Below are 25,847 nucleotides of genomic sequence, written 5' to 3'. Positions count from 1 at the left end.
AAATGTGGTCTAAATCATAGCGTACATAATTAATTGACTGAAATATTTAGTCTTTTTGGTTTTGTCTCTATGGATTAAATTGATCTAACCTTAATAAGGCTTTGGAATGATCTTTTCAGTAAAAACTGGACTAAACCTCACCATCAGCGCTGGCATCGCGGCGGTGTGGAGCAGTGCCAGGGCCTTTGTGTTTGCGAGTGGGCCTTGCCGCCCGCTGGTGACCCAGGCTGTGTGTGCCCACCGTGCTTCCATCTGTGGAAAACGGGCTAGCGGGACGAGGTCTATGAGGTAGACCTTTCTCTGCAGGAAGCAAAGAGAGAACCTTGGTTAGCCCATAATGCTATCAAAACACAAATCGCAGGTGATAAATGATTCTTAAAAGGGAAGCAGAATGTCCAGTTGGAGGCGGATAGCTTGTTAGTTTGGTTCAGAAGCAGCAGAATCAATCAGTACATTTCATTTCTATCGCAAAGCCTGTTGGAGAAAAGGTCTAAGATTATGGGAATGGTTTCATGAAGATCATTAAGATCATCATAGAGTCAGAAAGAGGCGTGAAGTCAAACCTGAAGTGCATAATGAAAGAATCTGAAGACATCAGCACCACATCTTCGCTTACAGTGTAAACTGAATCACTTCATTGAAAGCGCAATACCAAAACCCTGCTAAGTGAAAGCAGTCATCGCCAAAATCCACCAAGCAAAATCCATAAAGATGTTAGTATTTGCATCATGCTGCTTCACCAGGAGTTCACCAGCGTAAAATCAGAAAGCAGAAAAGAAGCATCATTCTGTTAAGAGTGAGCCATATTGCAGTCAGCAAACACCAGACTTCCAGACTCAAATTCCTGTTTCTTCTAAACCGACCTCTCTTGCTCAGGCTGGTGCCGTCCAGACGGTAACCAGCCTTGTCTGCAGCCGCCACCAGGGCTCGTGCAAAGCTGCAATGGGTGAAGAGTGAGCCGTCAGAGGAGCTGCCGGCACTAGACCTTCTGCTGGAGAAGTTTCTGTCATCATCTTCTGAAGCTGAGCCCCAACCGTTCACCATGGAGCCTGGAGGGGAGCGGCCGCATGGGTGTTAAATTGACCAGGTTTGCTTGTTTTATAGTCCAGAAAAACAGGACATTCTCTGAGATTTTACTTTATTAATATTAAAATGTTAATAAATTATTGATTCCCTTTTAAAGTAAAACGGCAAACAAAATTTACCAGAATTAAATAATATTGGTGTGTGCTGGAAATGATTGTTTGTAGTCAGCCACCATCATAATCATAAGGCCATGTATATACTCATAACCAAAACTGAGGAGGGTCGATTAAAAAACAACATTAAAATATAAGACAAAACAAAGAAGAAAAACATCAAAGGCGCACAAAAAGCATATAAAAAATAAGATAAAGAAAACAAACAACAAAAAAATTACATCAAACTAAAAATTCAAAACAAAATGTCTGAGGAGCAAAACTGTCAAAGCAAAACACATGAAAGTACAGAGAAAAGCAAAAACAAAGAACAAATGACTAAAAACAAAATTAAAGACAAAACAAAAACTACACAAACATGAAAGGGTAAAAAAGAAAAACAAGAAAAGAAAAAGAAGCAAACAACAACAAAAATACACAACAAAGGTTTGAGTCAATAAACAACTGTTACAATACATGCGTAATTTATTAAGAAAACATTAATGCCATTTAATCATTTTCGTTTCACTAATCCAAGCTGTTTTTTTTCCCCTTCGGTAATGTATCCTACTTCCATCCTCCATATAATCTTACCCCCGCCACCTGACTACACATCACAACCTCACTTCCTTTTGATTGCTCTGATAGGAAGGAACGCACGCACCTGTGCATGGCCTGAGGTGAAGCAGCTGATATCGCACACAGAAACACGCAGCATGATCAAAGCAACCACACAGCTACGTGCTGTTCCTCTTCTTTGGCACTTGTCAGATTTATGGCATGTATTTTTTTGATTGATGGCAACCCGGTACAAACATCCTCAGGGAAGCTGATGTGAGATGGCACGACTATTGTTTAATGATCCGAGAGGAAAGTTAAGAGGGTTTCAGTGGTTACTGTAGCCTGGGTAATATGTCTGGTTTCATGATCTAACACTGAGCTAATTAGGTTTTGGTGACAGATTTATTACATATATTGTTACATTTTTTCGATGATAAAATACTTTCTATCTCAGCTCAATATTCAGAAAAAAAGTAAAACCACCCAAAAGAATAAGCACTGCTATAATGTTATCCTTATGTTACTATAAAAAAGATCCATTAATTTTAATAAAATATAGTGAATGGTAACACTTTAATTTAAGGTGTCCTTGTTACAAGTTACATGTACTTACTATGAAAATCTGTAATGCATTAAATGATGGCGTATGTCTAAAATCCTATTATAATACCTGCAAATACAACAAAAAATTTCAAAGCACCAACATAAATTCAGTTACTTGTCTAAAAGAGGAAAGAAGAATAGTATGCAGACCAAAAAAACACCTTCCCAGCAGTCTTTTCCTTTTAATTTCCTCAGAAACTGCACACGGCTTTGTTTCGCTAAAAAAAGTTGAGTCCCCCGAGACCGTCTCTCAGCAAAGCAAGACTGCATATAATGAATTGGATGTGCTGGCAGAGACAGAGGCGGGTACAGAGCTCCACATCTGAGAGGACAGCTCCTGCAGAATACCTGCACTACGCCTCAGCGCCTCCTGCCTCCTCCAGAGACGACATCCTCTCTAACAACCAGCCACCTAAAACAGATCCCCGAAAAATACCACGCTTTCACTCTTCACCGTATAATAATGCTGGCAGCTGCAAAACAATAACAATTCTCTGGCCAACATAAATTTTGGATCACGTTCGTAACCCGAATGTTTTTTATACAGCGTGGCTTACCATGAACTGAACTTCCCACAAATTGTTGCTAATTTGGAGTTGGCGGTAATGGGCGGCAATGTTTGAAGCTAGAGTGCTGTAGCTGCTATAAATATAAGGCTGATACAAAAATCTGACATTTTATGGATTCGATAATGGCTATTTTTGACACCGTTGAAACGTCTTTCCATTCCGATAATCCACTGTTAATATTCGCGGCTCGGCTAAATGGAGTTACGCAAGACTGTAAAACTCATCCAACAACCCGCTGCCACTAAAGCTGATTTACACTGCCCTGAGCCCTCATCTGCATATCGTTAAACGTCGTAATCATTCCCCTTGACGAGTAGGCGGAGACGCCCGCCTTAAGACACGTGACCTCAGTCGGTGCAAGGGTTTATGGGAACAAAGTGGCGCAGGACAGTGAGCTCACTGCTCGCATAAAACACCCTCACTATTTCACAAACTCGTGGACTGTGTATGTGATAAATAATTAAATACAATAAAGAAAAATATGTTTCAGTGATCTTTTGTTTCACCTTAACTAAGCTGCCCAAAGGAAATGGTTGTTAAAACCGATTTATTCTCTCTTTAGAAAGGACAAATCTCTGCCTCTGGGTCTGGCAGTAACCCGGCACTAGTGTACTGACAGTTTGGTGTTACTGTGGGCAAAAACAAAGGACACCGGTGGAAGAAAGCAGTGAAAGGATGCTGTCGAGAGTCTTACAGGACACAGCTAACACTAAACAGCACTTGCTTTGTGTTTCTCCAGATATTTCAGTCCAGAAAGATGTCAGAGACAACCAATGCTACAGCGTTCAGGGAGAAATAGACCTCAGTGGTCCAGTCTACTAAAAGGTTCTATCTATCTATCTATCTATCTATCTATCTATCTATCTATCTATCTATCTATCTATCTATCTATCTATCTATCTATCTATCTATCTATCTATCTATCTATCTATTTACCCATGATAACTGCATACAAGTGCAATGATAATGAATACATCTCTGTCTGATTAGAGGAACACCACTGGCCCATTATGCCTCCGTCTTGTGGTAAATTGGAGAACTGAGGACTTTTAGATTCTAACCCTGCAATGTCATAACCTTCACGTGTCCCCTATGACAGACGGACCATAAAACCCTTTCAATAAGTTGTAAAATGGAAATGGTGCCTCCTGTCTTCAATGGGGAAATGGAGCCATGAACGTGAGATTTTTTCAAATCTTCATGGGAAAACGGAGGCAATGTGTTTGAGTATTTCATTCTAATAATAGTACTACACATATACATAAATATATTACACAGTACCATTCAATGGGATTTGGTTTGGGTAAGATTTCTTTTAGAAAGTAGTCTCTTATGCTAACCAAGGCTTTACTTTATTTTAACAATAATACAGAAATATTGAGAACAATTATTTCAGTTATAATGAGGTTTAGTCCAGTTTTACTGAACGATACTGGTTTTTAGTCTTTTAGTTTGCTACTCCACATAACTGTGATTAGAATTTGTTCTCAAATGCCTGAACAAACTGGATTTTAGGTGAGTTGGGAATAAACACAAGCACTCGCCACACACGTGAGTATAATGACAAACAATGCGGCTGTTTGCAGACAAGCAGAGCAAAACAGTATTTTACCATGCTAGGGCAAACAAAGCCACCACATGCGGTACACATGTGAATAAACCATGACCGGTTCCCACATAAACACCAGCAGTACAATCTCAAAGTGCCCGCTGGACTGAAATATGCTGCTTTTAGATTAGAGATCAGTACCTCTGTTTTATTGTCTTATCTTTACGCTGCACATGCTGTTGAATTGTAATTTGATATCTGGGTAGATCATATCGTTTGGTGTCTCTGACCAAATGGACGGCATTTTAATTAACTTTTTAAATAAAAAAATTATATTGATTTTTGTCTCTGCCGTCCACGCTGGGTTCAAACTGAGTCCTGAAATGATTTAACCGAGATAGAAATCCCAGATTACAAGGACGTCGGATGAGATAATGAGCGAATGAAATGACCACCCCTGCACTGAAAGAACACAATCTGAACCGGACATCTAACTGTGCACCCAACTGAATAGTTCAAAGGTTTAGATAAAGCCTTATGCTATAACTTTTGAATGTTCCTTCAAAGTAGACATTCATATTAATTAGAAATTAATCACAAAAATGGATGCTTACCTGTAACAGAGCTGTCCAAGTTGTCCATGCTTGAGCCTGGCGTGTGTTCGATGCCCCTAATTGGCGGCGACATCTCATATCCTTCGTCCTCCTCATCGTCGTCATCTTCGTCGGGAAGGTCTGTCTCAATATCAGAGACTAGGGTGCTGGAGATATAACCCACAGGCGGTGCAGGGGCCTGGGGCGGGTAAGGCCCACCCTGCATGTGCCTATAGAGAATTCAAGAAGTCAAAGATGAACATACCACGCTTTTTTGCATAACCAAGCAAGAGCTTCAAGGGTTGTCAGAATGAGACAAAGGGTGTCAATGAGCGACAAGACCAAACAAAAGAGAAATGCGTGGGGTGTGCTGTCTGTCAGGCGAAATTTGGTATTCCTAGAACATTCCTTGTCATCTCTCAGATGAATTGGGACAATTCGGCTAATTCAGCAGCGCCACGGTTTGCATGCTAACACAATGACCTACTAATTGCAGCTTGAAGAGGATACAATGGCAACCACCACAGGCATGTCTTTGCTGCGGCTGTCACCCACTAGACAGCTAGGTTCGATGACAGCCCTACTGTGTGTCTATATATATGTGTATCTGTGTGTGTTTGTGCAATGCTGCTGCTTTGATGCGGTCTGTGCCAGGATTTGGATATAATTATGGGCTCTTCCCAGTCGTCACAAATGTTCTATGAGCAACATACTCATTATGGCGGTAACATGACATCTTCCTCCTGACAAGTAGAGGCCGTTACCTCGCAGTGCCGACTGTAATAAGCGGAAGTCGGTTTCTCTTGGAAAGACAGGTTGAAGCATGGCTTTAGCATGGTGGCTTTATAAGAATGCATCGCGGAGTCTGAGAGGAATGACTGTCAGTTATTTTTCATTTTTAATTCAGCTACATCCATCTTTTTCATTTAAATCACGGTTTTCTTGAAATCTTTCTTGAAATGACTAACAAATGTGCAATAAAAGCAGATTTTAGCAGGAAAAAAGGAAGCCAGTTAAGCAGAAGAAAAAAACCCCAGCTCTTTAAATCTTCAATGTTAAATAATACTTTTTATATTTTACAACTGCATTTAGCATTCTAGTGAAGAGGTGCTCTAAGCTTTTACTACAAGTGCCAAAAAGCAAATTTAGAACGCAAGTGTTGCATTACATACAGATATATGAAATAAAATACACTCAGTTTATCAAGTATATCGAGATCTTACCAAGCCTGTTTAGCCATGTCCAACTGGTAAGCACGGGTTAGCTCATCTAGGTGGGCTTGGAGCATGGGCTGTATTTCTTCACGTGGGGATGGGCTCAGCGTGGCTGTGGACTGCTTGCCAAAGGAAACTGCTGCAGGGGAGGAGGCCACACCCCTTATGGGTGGCGTGGGCACTCGTTCTTCCTCTTCCTCCAGCTCATCCTCTAAACCCTGATGGAGGTACGTCTGCACAGGTAAGGGTGGGCCCCAACCATCACTTTCATATCTGAAACAAATGAGCATAGAAAAGAAATGAAAACAGACCACAGACAGGTCCCTGTGGCACCCCATGAACGGTTGTGTTTTAGGCAAGAGAAAAAGGAATGTTGTTTTTTTAGAAATGTTAGTCTAGCAAAGAGTTATGGATATAGTGAGACTCAGGTTTCACAAAATAGTGGTTATGATGTAAATCTTGGGTTAAATCTAGAGGGATTTTCTCAGCTTTACTTGTTCTTTAATACAGGCTGATCTGGCAGCGTGGCTGCTTTTTCTTATTTCCCAGAACTGTGCTTATACATGCTGAAATAATACATGTCATAAAGCCAACGTTCATTAGAGGAATTTGTCAGTGCACATCCCGTAGGGCATAACAGTTTTAATCTGAAGCCATTAAAGACAGTGGCGAGATTTACTGCGTAGAAGACTACTCATTTGCCAGAGAGCCTATTAAGCCCGATGACTCGCCGAGATGGAAATTAACAGGGTTGAAAGGCAAGCACACCTCTCCGGCAGTGTATTTAATTTGTACCACCACCTTCATGTTTTCTTTTAACTGTGCAGATGGGGCGATGCTGATGTCAGACAAGAGTGCCGTCGTAGGTGAAAGTATATTAAAAGTTGCTGAGCGTGAACAATTTGTCAAACAGGGTTTTAATATTACATCTTGCCTATTTATAATGGACAACAAATAAAACATTTGTGCAAGTGGCTTGATTAACTCTCTAAGGAATAAATAAATACCATTAGCAGATGGTTTAAACCACCATTTATATCACTTGATGGGGAAAATCCAATGCTTAATTTCATGAATCATAATCTCTAGATATTATAGATGTTACCATTGAATTTGCAGTACAGAGTGTCTCTATAACTTATACTAAGTAGAGCTGAATGAGTGACTCTGAAACCTACCCTCCTCCGTCATGGTGCTCTGAGGCATAGTGGTCCATCTCTGTGCCTGGAAGAGGGTGGACAGGAGGGGGAAGGAGTGGAACATTAGCCCAGTTGGAGCCATTCATCTTGGTAGGCTTGGCATTTGCTTTGGTCTTCTTCTTCTTTCCGCCTTTGCCACCTACAATAGCAAAAGTTAAGAGATATTTTTTAAAGCCGATTGCTGAATGATGCCATGTGATTAGCCAATTTCCATGTTTTCACCTTAAAAGAAAATCAATTTATTCCCCACATGACATGTGCTTGACATTCTCTATGCTAAGTGAAGGCTCTTGCAATGCCACTGTCAAACGCAATTGCTTGTATGCCTGAATATACAACTCCAACTGCTTTCAAAATGTTCCCAAGCCAACACGGCCATAAAACTAATCTCAAGGCTGCGTTGGTGAAAGAAACAGTTTGCAGCATGTCAATGGCTCAAAGTCTAAAAAAATACAGAAAAAAAACCTTTGACCTCCTTTTAGCTATGATTGCTATTCATGCAACTTTCTGAAATAACTTTGCTTACAACCCTGGTTCTACTCTATGAATATGCAGTTTTCTTTACTCTAAGAAAACGTATTGAAAAAAAAAAAAAAAAAACAAGAATGTATCAAATACGGAAAGTAAAAAAAGTAGTTGCACACGAATATGTTGCATCCGCAGTCTTCCTGGACAAAAGATTTGGCAAATCACACACTTTCCCAACAACTAGTACGAAGGATAGTAATTAATCACCCTTCTGTCACAATCTAATTAACAAAACCATCTAAATGTAACGGCCATCAATGCCAGATGAAGACATTTGGGACAAGGAAGTGATGTATATGCGTGTCCTCCACAGACTTCATGCAGAGGCGGCAGGATTCATTACTGTAAATTATTAATGCCGCCGCTGGCAAACTCGACATGACCAGTGCTTTGCCGCATGTTGCCAGATCCTCCCGCATTTCAAGCCAGGCATAAAATAGCTGAGGCTGATGAAGTCAGACACACAGCCAAATGCAAACAGGGGGGAAAACCTTCACTGGCAGCACTTGTGCTGTATGGGATTCTATCTGTCATCATCTGCCTCTGTCTGCCAATGGCCTCTAATCGTCCCTGCCGCCTCGAAATGTTCCGATTCAGGCAACCCTGTGGCTTCAAACATCATGTTATTTAATATGATGCCAGGAATTTGACAGGGCTATACATTAAGTCCAAAAAACTCTTTATAAAAGCCATGTTGAATCACATTCAAGGGCTATGAATAGACTATCTTTGCATGATCTTAAAGGAATATTCCACCCAAAAATGAAAACGATCATGTTGTTCCAAAACCATATGACTTTCTTTCTTCTGTGAAAACCAAATAATAAATTTTAAGAATGGTTCAGTGAACTTAAAGACTGAGGCTGCTGCGCTTTAAAAAAGATTCAAATGTAAAAGTGCGTCTATGATTAGTACTTTATGATTTTTTATAATAATTTAGCGATAATAAAACTAATATTATATAAATAATAATACTTTAAAAGAAATTATTGGTTGAACAAATGCGTGTCACTCAAAAGCTATCATACGGCTTCAGAAAACGTAAAATACGGGCTAGTCTTATGGATCACTTTTATAAAGATATTTTGTCCTTTGCTTGACACATTAATTGTACAATACACAGAGAGAAACCAGAAAGAGAAAACCAGTACAATGATTAAAAAACAACTGTGTGTCAAATTAAAGAATTCACACAACGTTATTAATTCTTTGGGTGCACTGTTCCTTTAAGAAAAACAAAAACAAGAGTGAAAGAGCGAGCGCAAGAGTAGCTAGGCACAGTTTAAGCCAGATTTGTCATACGGTGGCTGACGTTTATGATACTCTCGGCAGTCGGCCTATTACAGAGCGCTCTCATCGCCGGAACGTCTCGCTGACGGTGCGCTATTGTTCCGACGGCCGAGGGAGAGAGGGAGGCATTAGGAGTCTTGCGGAGGGATGGAAGTGTCAAACGAAGATGAATAAAGCATGCTAGTAATAAAAAAATAACAACAGGCTGGAGGCAGAAGTGGCTGGAGTGGGGGGAAGTAATTGGGTTTCCTAATCGTTCCTCTGGGTGACGCGTGGCATCAGCCAATAAATGGAGAGATGGCGTGATCACTCAATCACTCCCTCACTTCCTCTCTCTCTATCCTCCTTTCTTTCTCCCTCTGTTTGTCGAGTAGAGGGCATCAATAATGTAAACGAGTCTCTGCTGAGGAGTCGGGGCAGCTCCTGAAATTACCATCGTAAGAAATGTGAGGGTGCTGCGGGACGGCATTGACTCGACTGACAAACATGAGGTCGCTTTCCGAATTAGGCCAAACCAGGCCAGGCGAAAAGGCGAAGAAGGAACGTTTCACATCTTTATAGCACATCAGTGAGAGCTTGTACGATGAATTATGATGTAATTCTATGTTACGGTGGGAAAAAGTAATACAGTATTTGAAAATAATTTGCTTTTAATGGGGCGGTACAAAGACTTTATGGACTTTCTGTTACAGAAAATGCACGTGTTTGTGATTAAGAAACACAAGTTTTTCAGTTTTTCTAAAGAAGGCTGTGAATTCTGGCTCAAAACACATGTGCAACAGCAAACATGCCCTCTGAATATGAGTGAAGCACGTTTTACTGTTTTCGCTCTCTTTAAGCATTTTTAAATTAATTAAAAACCTGATCAGATGCTAAAAATGATACGATCTCTGATATAAAGTGTTATTAAGTATCAAGTATCAAGCACCGAACAGATTAAAGTAAGTTCTGTGTCGAAAAGATACGCCAATTCCCTGATATGAATATTGCAGAATTATCCAAAATAGTAAGCCAAAATGATCCTCAGCAGAAAATGAAGTGCATGTTTGCTTAAAAATAATAATATTTAAACGTGATGGCCTTTTTGGAAAATGGTACAATTTTGGTAAAATTGCACTTTGGTAAATGTAACCTTTATTTATTCTCTCCATTTTTTTTGCCTACTTCTAATATACTCTCTCTATATAATTTTTGTGATTTTTTTTTACATTCCTCTCATTTGTGAAACTATACTGAGATATTAAATATAAATATATACACAGAAATAATTGTATGTTTTTTATGTAACCAGCCCAATGATAATAATAATAATGTAATATAAAATTATAACACACACACATATATATCACATAATGTTTTTTCTTAAATAAAAAAGATTATATTTATATATATATATATATATATATATATATATATATATATATATATATATATATATATATATATATATAAAATTTTTTTATTTATTTTTTATATATATAAGTAATGATCAATATTATTAAATCATAATAATATTTCCCAGTGTTGCTCTTTTTGCTGTATTTTGACTTTTGATTTGAATGAAAGTGTATATTTCTATGATAATCAGGTTCCTATAAAGCACATATGCGATATCGCATTATATCATTACAGCCCTTAAAATGCTGTACAAAGGTTAAACAAGATCAGAATGTTTCGATTTGGTCAACCGATCTGTATCTTCTAAACAATCCTCGCCTGAAGAGGTTGAGATGTTTGACCTAAAACTACCCTTGGAGTCCTAATTGTAGCCCATGAAACACTTGAGCCAGATGCTTGGAGAGCTTCCCATCTAATGTCTGAGGCTGTGTTGGATTACTGCACAGTTAAAGCACTGGCATGAAACTTGATTAGAGAGGAGAAAGAGAGCCACATGGACAGTGAGACGAGAGGATGGGGGCCGTCTCTGTGTCCTATAAATGACATTGTAATTTTCAGTACATGAATTTTATTGTAGCTTGTAACCATTAAAGGGAGGAATCGACTCAAATCAAGCAGCTTGAGTGCGTGTGCATTTCAGAGTGGTTTCTTTTATGTTGCAACAGTAACAAAAGACTAAACAAATCCATGCTTAAGTCAAAAACACAGGGACATCGTTAACGCAAGGTTAATGGCAATGTCAAAAGACGCTTTGCTGGAATTATAACATGTGCAACAGGTCAGACTGAGACAGAAGATTGAGGTAGAGTGGATTGAGTCATGCGGGATTTTAAACTTCCTCTTCCTAATTATAATTAATTTGTTTATTTATTAGAATGCCACCAGTTTTCGAAAAGTTTTTTCGCTATTGGTAAGTGAACTTGAAAAATCCTGGACATAACTCAAAATGTTCCAGATAAAACTGGTCAAAAATGAATGCATTGGAAATGAATGGGAAGTGAATTTCATCTAATGGAAGCATTTAAAAAAAACGGTTAAGATTTATGGTTTTGATTGACAAACATTTTGGTAAATATCATTAAAAAATGTAAAAAATATTTTCTATATTTTCCACATTGTTTAAATTTTTTTTTCACATCGGCAATAATCTGCCAAGTGTGTTCTTTAAAAAGAGATCAAACTTAAAAGATAGTGTTCAAGCTTTTATTTTTGATAGATTTTATCGAACTGTTAACTATAAATATAATTAAGTACCGTAAAGGCCCCTGAAAAATACGAAATGCTGAAAATAAAGCATGACTGAACTGAAATGTAGTACACTCGCATTACTGAAATAAATAAATAAATAAATGTAAAAATCAGTAAAATAACAAATTGGGTAGGTAAAAAAAAAAAAAAAAAAAAAAAAACATCATCACGGAAAGGTCATATTTTACCACTAGAAACCTACTGTTTGTATATATATATATATATATATATATATATATATATATATATATATATATATATATATATATATATACAATTTTTATTTATTTACTTTTTTTTATCCAGGCCATTATACAATGGCTGCAGACCAGGTCGACACGAAAGCTACGAGGAACACAGTTAATAAACAAACCCATTCTTATCAACAGTATAGAGCAAGAGTCATGGCGTGGGCACCACGGTTAGTGGAGGTGAAGGGGGAGAGGGGGAGACTGAAGGAAAGATGCGGGTGAGCTGCTCATCCTGGACCGGTCCGATACCAACCTGACAGACTGTTGCTCCGGTCTGAGCTGTTGTGGGAGCTGGTGGTGCTGAAATCCTGTGATTGGTTGTGCGGCATTCTATTAGACAATCCGTCAGCCAATCGGTAGTCAGGAATGAAAAGGAGTGCTAGTGGAGGCGAAGGGCAAAAAAGTGGCATCAGGTGGAGGGCAAGATGGCACAAGCGCATGCAAGGACGTGCAGTTAGAGCAACAAGCCAAGCACTGATCTCACACACAACTCTTCTTTTCCTATTTGAACAATGTTTAGACTCAATACTTGAACATTTAAAAATAAATCAAATTAAAATACAATGATTAACATAAATAAAGTTCTAATAAAAGTTAACATTTATTATATAGATATTTTATATTTTATTATAAAAATATTTATAATATAATGCATATAATAATATATAAAATATAACTATATATATATATAATATATATATATATATATATATATATATATATATATATATATGTGTGTGTGTGTGTGTGTGTGTGTGTGTGTGTTAATAATAACTATTTACATTGATATTACATATAATATTGTGTAAAATCATTATATACACTCTTTCATTCTTTCTTTCTGTACTTCTTTATTTCAGTTAGGATGCTGTCTATTTAGGTAGCAGACAGCATGGCAGCTCTGGAAAAGAGCCCTAATTGCTTTAAAATCTCTCAGTTTGTCTAGTTTCTTTGGAAAGTGTCTCATTCAGAGGTTAACAACATACATTAGTGCTAATTTTCCTGGAATTAATTCTATTTGTTGGCAAGTTAACCAGTTCATGGAAACATTTATACTTGTGATTTACAGTAATTTCATAGTTAGAGGTTTATTCAAGTCCAAATGAAAGTGGAAATGGTTTTTAATTGCGTTAAGGAACATCTCCAATTTATCATTCTGCTCAAATGCAGAGAATGAGTTCATTAATATGGATAGTGGTACTTTTAAAAAAAAAAAAAAAAAAAAAAAAAAAAAAGTAGAGTGCATTTGTCTAAAAGCTTTTCAAAATAGAATAAATCTTGGCTAATGACGTTACATTCTTTTAGCCCAAAGACAATTTAAATAATAAATGCGGTTGGTCGGAAACACATTCAAGGGTCATGGATTTTGTTATGGGCCAATGATACGCAGTCTTATTGTTCCTGAATGTCAGAAAAATGCAACATTAATACAACGATGGTCAAATTAACACTGATACAAACCTCAGGCAATATCCAGAAATAGAGCAACTGGCTTTGTTTCAAAAGATTTGGACACAAATAAAACACACAAGCTCACACACACACACACACTCACTGTTGTTGCAGGAGTTCTTGTCTGGCAGTGAGTAGCCCAGGTTGGCCATTTCCTGCTTGGCCTGTAGAGAGGTCTTCCACTGGGCCTCGGGCAGATCGACAGCCAGCTCGTGAATGCTGTTGGAGTGGAGGATCTGGGTGGTGGCGTAGGGCGTGGCCTGGGAGGCGGGGCTTGGACTGCCGAATCCGCCTTTGGTGGTGAAGTCGATGCTGCTGTAAATGGCTCCGTCTGAAAGCATGGTGCCCGTTTTATCAGCCTGAGCGCTGGGCATCACATCTGAGTGGAACGGGAACGAAGGGAACGACGGTCAACGTTGTGAGGTTAAAAAAGACGTTTGGGAAGAAGTTATGTCAATTTTTTAGAACAAAATAGTTTAATGCATTGCAGTTCAATGCTCTTTAATGACAAGTCTGACATATTTATATTTAATTTAAATATTATGTATTATTTATCTTCAGATTCCAAGTAAATTTTTACATTTACATTTTTAAATTCCTCCCAAAATTTCACACACATATTCACACATAATTCTGGAATTATTACATTTTGGTATCTAAGGCTATGTGAAATAATAATAATAATAACGATAACAACGATATTAGAAACTATAAATATAAACAACTACAAGAATACCTAATAATAATAATAATAATAATAATCATAATGTAATTTCAATATACAATATTCTTATTATTATTACTGGAAATAAGAATTAACTACAAGAAAAGTTAATAATATGTCTAATAATAATAATAATAATAATAATAATAATAATAATCATCATCTTGTTTTTAATAATAATAATAATAATAATAATAATAATTATTATTATTATTATTATTATTATTATTATTATTATTATTATTATTATTATTATTATTTACAATTCTGTAATTCTAACATTGTGGTATCTAATGTATAAAAATAACACCAACTGTAAATTCTAAAATTATACAACTATAAGACTACTTCAAATACATAACAATATACTAAATTATAATTATTTTTATTAGCTCAGAAAATGGAAATATAAAAGTTTAAAAATACACACTGATTGATATATGATTAATATCTTATACATATTGTAATAATTATATATAACATACTATATTATAATCGTCTTTAGAAATGTATCTGTACGTATCTGTAAATGTATGTTTTTACAGAAAGAAATAGACTAATCATACTGAAAGTTTGTGGATATGCACTATTTTGAACAGTTTATTTCCCTGTGACCCGTCGTTACTATATTCTCTTCGCACGTGTGAAGGAGGTAATAATGCTGTAACTCTACATGTGTGTGTGTACTGAAGAGAAAATGATATACAGCAGCTGCATCCGCGGCTGTCCTTCACGACTCGCTGCTCCTCATCCCCACCACCCCTCTCCTCCGCTATCGGCCCTTCCTCTGTCTGACAGCGGGTCAGATCCACAGCCATTAGTTTCAGAGTGACAGCGGGATGCGGGTGGCGATATAAGTCTGTCCCAGCACATGATGAATAAATGCGTGCATCCAAAAACGGCCCATGCAATATGCATACAGGTGTTCATCTTACGGACAACACCAGGACACCCCGAATGAATCATCGGCCAGGAATATGAAAGAGGAAGAGGACGTTTTCTCGCAACCGACGGAGAGAGCCACACTTTGACTACAGCTGAATTCACCAATTTAATATGTACTAAACTCCTAGCCGACGCAGCAATGTGTCTGAGAAGTGGATTTACCTCCACGGCCGAAGTTGTTGAGGTCGTTGGGTCCTCCGGAGCCGCTGTTAACAGGAAGGCTGGTGGCCGGCCAGGAGTCAGCGAGCCAGGGGTATCCTGAATCGCTGGCGTTCAGCAGACCAGGACGACTGCGGGAACACAAACCGTGCATGAGAGACTTCTTTCTCTACATTATGACTTTCCACAGTCTGAGCAACCGACTTCCAGAACCTGCCAACTCATTTGTGATTATTGGATATGGATTTGACTGAAACAGACAGATTGATTTAATGATTGCTCGAACAGAAATTAAGCCTTGTGAGAGTATGAGAGTTTTATTCACAGGCTCTGTACAGCAGAGCATGGAATCTGTACATTATATTTCATTATAAATAACAACGTTGCTCATTTTGAACTAATAATGATCATCATTATTATTAATATGGACTATTATAGTATACCATCTAATTTTATTCAAAGAAAACTTACTTTATTACCTATTATTATTATTATTATTATTATTATTATTATTATTATTATTATTATACAATACTAAAATTCTATGACTAAATGTAGAATTTAACAATGAAATAAAATAAAATAAAATAAAATAAAAATAAAATAAAATAAAATAAAATTAAATTAAATTTCAGCATGAGATTTTTGGGAGATTTGATGCAAATTATATTATTCTTAATACTACTAGTAATAATACTACTAGTTGTACTACAACTATTACTAAAGATAATAATACAAAAGTAGGTTCAGTAAGGTATAGTAAAATAATAAAAACAGCCCAAAAATACATTGGAAACTTATTCTTTTTTCTTTTCTTGTAGTTTTGCCAATTTAAATTTTTGATAGCTCAGATCATAGCTGACAGGAAGTGAAGCGGTAGAGAGAGGAGGGGGGCAACTTAAAAGTTAAAAAAAAGTTTAAAATACAGCTTAAAGTTTCTTGAGTCTGTTCTTCGTCTTTCTGTCTCAATCTAATATTTTCCAACAGGACTGAAACCAAAAAAATCAGCAGGGAGTCCAAATAAAGACATAACACCAACAAATGGTGTGTATGACGTTCTCGTGGCATCTCTTTTAAACGAAGGCTGCATTTTTCATTGTAGCTGTGTAAGAAAACACACAAAGGCTCACCCTTCCTTACATGCCAACGCACACCCTCAATTAACAGCTCACCCCCACTATAATACACCATCTTCAGCTCAGCGAACTCCTGTGTTTTACAACACACTCCTCCACATCTGACAACAGCGTGTGTGTGTGTGTACGAGCTCACACATACGAGGTTTGATTTAACAGGTGTTGTGTGTCTTCCCAAGGGTGTGTGTGGCGTAAAGGCATCATTAAGACTTTAAGCTGTCACGGGTGAGAGCTGTGGGCCATTACCACCACTTTACTGTGCAATCATCTTGCTGATGCTTGTTGCCATGGGCAACAGATGCTGAGGAGAGTTTGCGTTTTTACCCCCATCCCTTCATTTGTGCTGCTAAAGCCTCACTCCCACTATAAAAATGACTGTTTTTTTTTCCCTTCCATCGGTCGAGGGAGGCTGGGAATGTAACAATAGAGGAATGGAGAATGAGTGGAGAGGTGGATGAATGAAGCGCTCAAGGACTCCTTCATTTTTCGGCCCGCATCTCTGTATTTCGCCTTTCATCATTGTTTGAGGAGCAATTTGTGGTCATGGTCGTGGGGACAGAGCAATGCCGGTGAGAACGAGATTTTGAAAGAACACAAAGACATGAGCGCAAACCAATGACGTTTTTAAAAGCATGTCAGTCCACTCAGCGGCCATCTTGTTAACAAATTCATGCACTCGCATGTTGTTCCAAATAATAATAATAATAATAGCTAATGCCATTATGAATTAATAAATGCTTTTCCAAAGACCGAGATTGTAATTCAATCCCCAACCCGACCGTTTGCTGTTCAAATAAATAAACAAATAAAATGTCATAAATATACAAAAGATTAAATATGAATTGTTTAGCTGGTTAATTGCTAATTGTAATTTAGTGATGCGATAATAATAACAATCACGTATTATTGCGCGGATAAATAAACAATCAACAAACAAACAAATAAATGATGTTCATAATGCATGATGGCAAGCAAGCAAATAAATAAACAAATATAATATATTAATATTATTAATAATTGATTATTATTTAAATATTAAATATAAATCAAACATGTTTTAGTTGTTTAATTAGCTCATTGTTTAATTATTAATTCATGAGTCATTAAATAATAATGGTATTTTATTATTATTATTATACAAATCAACGAACAACATTCATGATCCATTACAAAAAATCCATAAACAAGCTAAAACCAGAAATATAAAAAAGACTTACAAATCTATGGGGCAGGTGTACATGCATATTAAATATCTAACATAACTCTGTAACTTATACTCAGCTTTAAACACTTTATTTCTGACAGCTCCCGTTCTCCTATTCATCTGACCTTGTTTGCCTTGCGTCTGACACAAACACACTTATCCAAAGACTCAAGCGCAGATGTGCATCAACACACCCCAGTCATCTTTGTCTCTTTCTTTCTCTATTTCCCGCTCTCTGTGGAAGTGCGTTTGCCCCGAGGTGGCTCGTCTCCCCCAGGCCCGGGGAACGGCGTGTGGTTTCCTGAAGCCGGGGGCAATATATCTGTAATGGCAGTATAGCAGCCCGTCGCTCGCTAAGCCACAGGTTTTAATAAGAACCGGTGGAGCCCGAATGGAGGGTCTTAGGCTGAGGAGGCGGGGGTCCTGACAGACTAAGCACCCCCTGATGTGGCAGCTGAATGCCAAAACAGGCCCTCAGGGGGGACGAGTCATTCAAATTGATGGCTCCTCCTCAGACACGTTGACTTCTTATAGGGTAATACGTCGAGGACCACTCAAACCTTCCCCCTACGCCTCTGCTTTTTTTCTGGCTGAAAAACAATCCTGTGCTCTCCTCACCTTCACCGAAATGCTCTTTCCTACCTGTTTACAATCGGGTCCTCTCTCTGCCTTCGCTGTTTTGGTTTTGCGCGGTCCTTTATGATGTTTATGAGATACTTTTGCTTCAAGTGTTTACTCCTTCCATATTTACTATTTTAATAACTATTTTAAAGAAGTGTTCCGGTCTTTGAAAGAAATAAACTTTAAATAATCTTTTAATAATTTTAATAATTTTTTTAATTTTTCTTTAAAATTTATTATGGAAGCCGGTTTCTGTATTAAAAAGTAACTGATATTATTTCTCATAGTTGTGCCTATATATGACTGCATATTTTAATTGAATTTTAATTTAAAAAAATGTTTTACATTTCCCGAACTGTGACTGTCTTAAAAAAATATATATGTATATACACATACATATATATATATATATATATATATATATATATATATATATATATACAAATATATATATATATAATTTATATTTCTGTTCACTTCGACTTTAAGTACGACTTCTTATTTTCTTATTATATTTATTTGTACTTTTTTAAAAATATATATATATATATATATATATATATATTTATATATATATATATATATATATATATATATATATTTTTTTTAAGTATATTAAAAAATTATAATAATTGTATTATATTATATATAATTTTTTTTTTTTTTTCATTATGACCATGTAGTTACAGCACCTTACACTACCCAGTATTTTCTTAGGTTAGTACACTGTAAATGCAGGTACTGTAAAACAACATGTAACGGAAAATTGTTAAAATAGCCTAACCATTAAAGTGCATGGAATGCAATTTCCTTCAAACCGAAGAGTTGGTAAATTGAGCTCGCCAGAGAAAAATGGAGGTTTGATGAGTTTGACTTTGATTTCTGTGGTAAACAGCAGCGCACACATGTCCTCGCCGGGATCATTTGTAAGTGTGGGTGATGATGATGTTGACTGTGGTAACGGCGGCTCTGTCCTTGCATTCATCTTCTCCCGTGCGAGATGATTAGATTAAGAAATATCGTTTTAGCGGGCATATTTCTGCTCTGCAAATCACCGGGAGCGGGGCCAGGGGCCTCATCCCAGCCCTGACACCCAGCCCTGAATCCCTCTCCTCAGACAGCCAGAGCGTTCTGCGGCCTTGAGACCAAAGAGATTTGATTTGGCTCCATTTTTCCCTGCCACGGCCCTAGACACGCGCGCAACTGTGAAATACAACCTCGCGAGCGCGTCTGTGAGCATCGTCGTAAACAAGCCGAGTGAGCAATATTAATCCCAATCCTACTTCATAAATCAGCCAGGGCTTTACAGGCCCACACGCCCTCCGATACAGCCACAGAAGAGCGAGAGCCGGAGAGACACCGCTAAAAGCCTGCACATTAAATTACGCTTAAGGCATGCTGAAACACGCATTTGCTTTTCAGATTTACATTAGCTGGAGGATGCCGCTGCTTGCCTTGAATGCAGGGAAAAATCTAAAAATGCAGTAATACTACTGCATAATAAAACAGTACAGATACAATTATTATATCATAATATTAATATAAAAGAAATAATACAAATATTAAACTTTATTAATAATATAAATAAAATATATACATATACATGCATCTCTATTTTTATATGATTATTTATTATATATATATATATATATATATATATATATATGTGTGTGTGTGTGTGTGTGTGTGTGTATATATATATATATATATATATATATATATATATATATATATATATAAATAATTTTTTTATAATTTTTTTTTTTTTAGATTATTTAGTAATATATTACTTTAATGAACAAACTAATAACTAATTAGTAATTCAAATTAAAGTCTATAAATTAAACCAATTCTATCAAATTATGTAGAGAAGAGAAGAGAATAAAATAAAATAAATGCCAGAAGAAAATTAAGAAGTTTGGAAGTCAAGAAAGTAAGGTGGTACGTAAGGAAAATAAAATAAAAATTAATCAAGAAAAATGAAAATTAAATGAAAATGAAAAGAAATGAAAAAAAAAATGATAGCGTGTAAGAATCTGTCATTATCAGTTTCCAGCAGTTCAAGGCCTGACCAATATGCCGCCTATTCATCTTCCATGAATCATTTATTCTGTGATCGATTAAGCGTAATTGTTCAGTACGAGCAATTTGGCAGCAGCCAATGAGGAGCTGCAGAAACAGACGCGGCTTCATTTGCTATCATCTAATTAATGCAATAAACAAAGACTGTAACAAATGAACACGTTCTCCCACCATCTCTCCAGGAACTGTAGTCACAGAGATTCACTGCAGAAGACGGATCAAGTGTTCTGATGCATGTAGAGCACCTTCACAGCATAAACTCACTTAAATATGCAGAAGATTTCAAGAAAACTTCCCATGAAGCATGTATACTGTATATAACGCATTATATTAAAGTCCTGAATGTTCACTGGGCAATGAAAAATTTTGAATATACAAAACAGTAACAGTTAAGATTTGAAAGACTTGTTCACACACTGTCACTGCATATCATTATGTTATTATTTGCATATGATATTCCAATATAAATCAGATTTTTTTTCAATAATATAATGTGTAAACCACAATTTGTGACATTTACATTTTTTACATAAAATTAGTAAATATTCACAAAATATATTTAAAACTAAATTACACTACAGATACAATTATTAAGATTATTATGTGTTTATAATAAATTATTATTATTATTATTATTATTATTATTATTAGTGTATATATATATATATATTTTAATATTAAAATTATTATTATTATTTTATAAAAGCAACAAAACATGATAGAATAGACAGGTGCTGTTTTTTACTATATTGAAAATACTGTAAAAGGTATCCTTAATGAATTTATAATAAAACAAATATAGTATAAAAATATGTAATAAAAATGCAATTTAATATAATGTAATGTAATATAATAATATAAATTAATATAATATAATATAATATAATATAATATAATATAATATAATATAATATAATATAATATAATATATAGAAGAATAAGTCATTGTGAATAGCTTTATAATGCGTTTTATACACAGACCTGATACTATTTCCAATACTGTCTGTCTTAATTCAGATCTACAGAGGGAAGTGCTTATCTCTGATCTCTAGGGTGTTATACAGCTAAAAGGTATCACTATTTAAAAAAAAAATACAATTGGACGTCCTCTTTGATTAGATAGGAGACCCATGGGATCTGGAATAGAATCTTCAAATCAATCGGAAGAACTTGACTTCCTGCGCCTTTAATTCCATCTATTGATACAGCACCAGAGACAACGAGAAGAGGTGTGTGAGTGTGGAGGTAATACTGATAAAAGACAGACCTTCTACTCCTGTCCAGCAGGTAACTGGTGTCATTCAAACCAACCCTTACTCTCCTCTCAGCCCCCTTAAAAAAACGAGGCCCGCCGAAAGATTCCGGAAGGGTTAGTGTAGGCTCTCCCTGGGGTAATTATTTTTACATTATTACACATGCTCATATTCCAGCCGCCCAACTGAGGTGACAGGCAAATTTATCACTGCGGGGGGCTGTACAGGCAGCGGGGATGAAGGGGGGCTGACAAATGATAAAATAAAACCCCTCTCTGCTTAAATTGTTCCTGCTAATTCTTTTTGGGGGGTGAGATTTATGAGCGGCTAGCCGTCCGTGAAGGGAGATGTACGGAGATATGTGTGCGTACGTACAGTATGTGTGTGTGTGTGTGGTGTGTGTTTGACAGGATGCAGGGTACACAAACAGGCAGATCTTATATTTTCATCCATCAGTCACATGGTGATATCAGAGAGAGCTTGATGTGGGTGCATGCTGCAGTTTGATCTGCTGATAAAACTGGGGGCTCATGGGTAACAATATATACAAGAATGAACATAAAAGCTATATTATATAATATTATATTTTAATTTCATACATTTTATTTAAATTATATTTTTTCTATAAATATATATATATATATATATATATATATATATATATATATATATATATATATATATATATATATATATATATATTAGGTGATGTAATATTCTTTATTGTTAATTTAATAAAATTTTTAGTTATCTTAATTTAACTTACTTTAAATGATATATTATGTTAACTTAAAATGATTATATAAATATTAAGTGTATTATAATTTATATAAAATATACAAGTTTATAATTTAATTTAATGCAATATAATTGAATTTAATTCACTCCTATTATCTATTTTTAAATCAAAATTCTTCAGAATTATGTTAATTTAAAATACTTCTATACATTACAATTATCATATTATATATTAAAACATTATAATATACATTACGTTAGCTCAAAATATTTATATAAATACAATTTTATTTAAATGTACTAAAAACTAAGTTTCTCATCTATTTTAACATAGTATCATTTAATTTTCATTTCCTATATTTAAATTAAAGCAAAATAAAAATTTTATGTAACATTTAATTTCAGTTATCTAAATTTTCAATTAAATCATAATATTGTATATTATGTTAACTTAAAATAACGATACAGTATATTATACTTCATAAAATATTCAAGTTTATCTATATATTATATTGCGCTATACTGTTAACTTAATTATTTTTAATAATATTTAAAAATGACTACTAATTATAGAACTACAACTATATTATAATTCAAAAGTTTATCATCTATTTGATTGTATCTACTTTTTTTTTCAAATAAATCAAAGAAATGTAATTAAAATATTTATCTAAATGCAATTATAGTATATTAGTATTTACATAAAAAAATAACCATATTATATGTTCTGATGTATCAAACATTGTCTTCATCACTGATACAGATCCCACTGGGGTCACCGAACACCCACAAAGTGGTGCGAATCAACAATACGCCTGGTTGAATTATTTAGTTATATTTGAAAGAACCCTGTTTTAATGGTTATGCAAAGAATTGTTCTGCATTGATGGACTCTTCTGTGACTTTTAGAAGGTTAATCAAGCTGTTGACCCATGAGAATCGGCTGTGTGTCGCAAGAACCCGCACAGAAACCTACAGGAACAACCTTTCAATAACTCCCGTCCACAGCGTTTCCTAAGATGAATTTCTAACAGTGCAGTGATGGCGTGAACCCTTAAAAGTGGAGTACGGGCTGGAAGACGACTGCCTTGTAGAGGATAATGGTTTTGATGACCTTCCAGGGAATGATGGACAGAATATGAATGAGGTTTGGAATTGAGGGGCTGGTCTTTGAAGGTTAAAGGCAGGTGATTGGCACAAAGATAATAACTAGCGCTGTTTTGTGGCATGCCGAGGAAAAACAAGGGGAAACGAGAGAGTGGATGACAGGAATCTTACCTCCCGTTGCTCATCAAGCCTCCATCGACACGCTGGAACGTCACTGGGGTCGGGAAGAGGGTAGAAAACAAAGAGAGAGGGGAAGAGACTTGAGTCATCGTAGCAAAATCAATCTGTTAAGCATCATTCTCATCAGAATTCACAATTCTTTAACACGTGATTCCAAATGAAACAGCTGGAGATGATTAAGAAATGAAGACGTCTCCACATACATGCGTCATTGAAATCTTTCACGAGTGACTGAACTGTTTAGAGCGCGCTGTAAATGAACATGCAGAACGTCATCAATGTCATTTTTTTCTCCATAACTTCCTATTTTCTCTGGGCTTTGCCCTCATGTTCTTGCCAAAAGAAAGCGATTCACACAAAAAGTGTGCAAAAAGAAAGACGGATGACCGATGACGAACTAAATCATGAAAACCCTTTCGTCCAATGCTTTTGTCTATTTAGTGATTGTTAACGGGGTATAAAACTATATCGAACCCCGCTGGCCTTTTCGTACGAAACAAACAAATCCAAAAAAATTTGTATAGATTTGGAATGACTTGAAGATCAGTAAATTATAAAGAAATGTTCCCGTTAAGTCCAAGCTGTGGCTAGTTATTTAACAAACATCACATAAGCTAATCCAGAGTGACTCCTGGTGCGTTTACACACCCTGCAGAGAATCTGAATTAGATCGGTGACATTTTCTCTGCACTGTTAACAATCCATCACCTCTTCTGTCAAACAGACAGTCCAAACATTAGACTCGATGAACGCTACCCTGCGTCCGTCTCTTGTCTGGACCTGCTGTTTGTTGGGTTTATTTGCTTTCGCTGCTAATTCCGGAATCTGGCATTTCAGTAAATTGAGAACAAACACTGAAGGTATTTTCTCTCCCCAAGGGACTCGTTTTATGTGGCGCTATGTGTGTGTGCGGGTCTGTTAAGTGCCTATCTACAATAGGACACATTGCTGGCGCTTTGATGTGGCCCATACACTGGAGCTGGTCTCGGCTTTAGGCTGAGCTCCAGATAAGCACTCTCTCCAATATGAAAACTGATTACTCCTCTTTAATAAGCATTTACTGCGGCACGACAAAATCGCCCGTATAAAAAATCCATCAAATCCTTCCTTCCCGTCCAAGCACAACTTGATTTAGCCTCGCGGCGGTGACAGGTTTAAAAGAAGAAAGTGGGTGTTTGTGTGAACAGGTGTATTCGCTTTTACCTCTAACACCCAACTGCCGATTAGGGCTGTCAAAATGACTGAAAAACTAAATTTGAATTTTCTATTTAAATATTATCAAAATTCGGAATTATATTAAAATTTAAATGCCGTCATTACAGCTTTTGGCTTCTCTCCTGAAGCAACAAGAGGGCACATCAAATATTATGCATGACTGTATTTAAAAAAAAAAGTGCATAATGTTAAAAATAATGTTTATAAACCAAATATAATAAATACAGCTGCTTAAAAATGTGAAATAACAGCACTGTGCATTTATATATAGTTTAATGAAGGACTGAAAACCAATTACAAAATAGTAGGCTACTTTCTTCATTGAGTGAGATGGGGAAAATCACCATAAAGTCCTGAGAAATGTTTTTTAAAAGCTGGATTTACGTTAATTTTACATCGCTCTCTCTCATGCAAGACATGAGTTAAACAGTTGTAGATGTCCCTCTAGAAAATGCAGTTAATATGCAATCTGTATAAACGGCTACGTTTCAGTTACGCCGGAAATAACAATCACACCGATGCTCTTGTTTTCCGCAATATTTTGAATGAACAACATACTTTGCTGCATTTCGTACGGCGTTAAGCCTAACTTTAAAACAAACAAAAAAAAACGCAGAATATTCGAAATTTAATTTTTTTGACAGCCCTACTGCCGAAATCGTTTTTCTTCTTTCTATAAAATCCTGAAACGCTGGCATGATTTGCAGTGAACCGCAATAATGAGACGAAGACAATTTGGCTCCAGGAAACTAAAATAAACTGGCGATTTTCACTCAGTCCGAGGAGCTGCCCTCTCTAGCATGGGCTGCTGCTTTCACGAGCGTCACGCATATGGGGTCTGGCATGCCGG

At 36.2% G+C, this 25,847-nt stretch overlaps 1 protein-coding gene across 11 annotated transcripts in view; it reads right to left on the bottom strand.

Moving 5' to 3' along the window:
• robo2 (roundabout, axon guidance receptor, homolog 2 (Drosophila)) overlaps positions 1 to 25,847 on the bottom strand; it is a 366,772-nt gene that overhangs the window by 4,451 nt on the left and 336,474 nt on the right. For 6 of the 11 annotated variants that reach the window (XM_043259047.1, XM_043259051.1, XM_043259048.1 and 3 more), the window contains 9 exons: positions 23,774 to 23,816; positions 15,465 to 15,592; positions 13,737 to 14,012; positions 12,435 to 12,560; positions 7,446 to 7,605; positions 6,277 to 6,540; positions 5,075 to 5,283; positions 864 to 1,049; positions 142 to 300 (listed from right to left, as the gene is read on the bottom strand). In XM_043259047.1, the coding sequence (XP_043114982.1) occupies positions 142 to 300; positions 864 to 1,049; positions 5,075 to 5,283; positions 6,277 to 6,540; positions 7,446 to 7,605; positions 12,435 to 12,560; positions 13,737 to 14,012; positions 15,465 to 15,592; positions 23,774 to 23,816 (1,551 nt within the window). The remainder of the gene's footprint in view (positions 1 to 141; positions 301 to 863; positions 1,050 to 5,074; positions 5,284 to 6,276; positions 6,541 to 7,445; positions 7,606 to 12,434; positions 12,561 to 13,736; positions 14,013 to 15,464; positions 15,593 to 23,773; positions 23,817 to 25,847) is intronic. The other 5 variants (XM_043259054.1, XM_043259055.1, XM_043259056.1 and 2 more) reach the window with 2 other exon arrangements.

Source organism: Puntigrus tetrazona, chromosome 15, assembly GCF_018831695.1.
Source record: "Puntigrus tetrazona isolate hp1 chromosome 15, ASM1883169v1, whole genome shotgun sequence".
NCBI lineage: Eukaryota > Metazoa > Chordata > Actinopteri > Cypriniformes > Cyprinidae > Puntigrus > Puntigrus tetrazona.
This window is presented reverse-complemented; position numbering and strand designations above follow the sequence as displayed.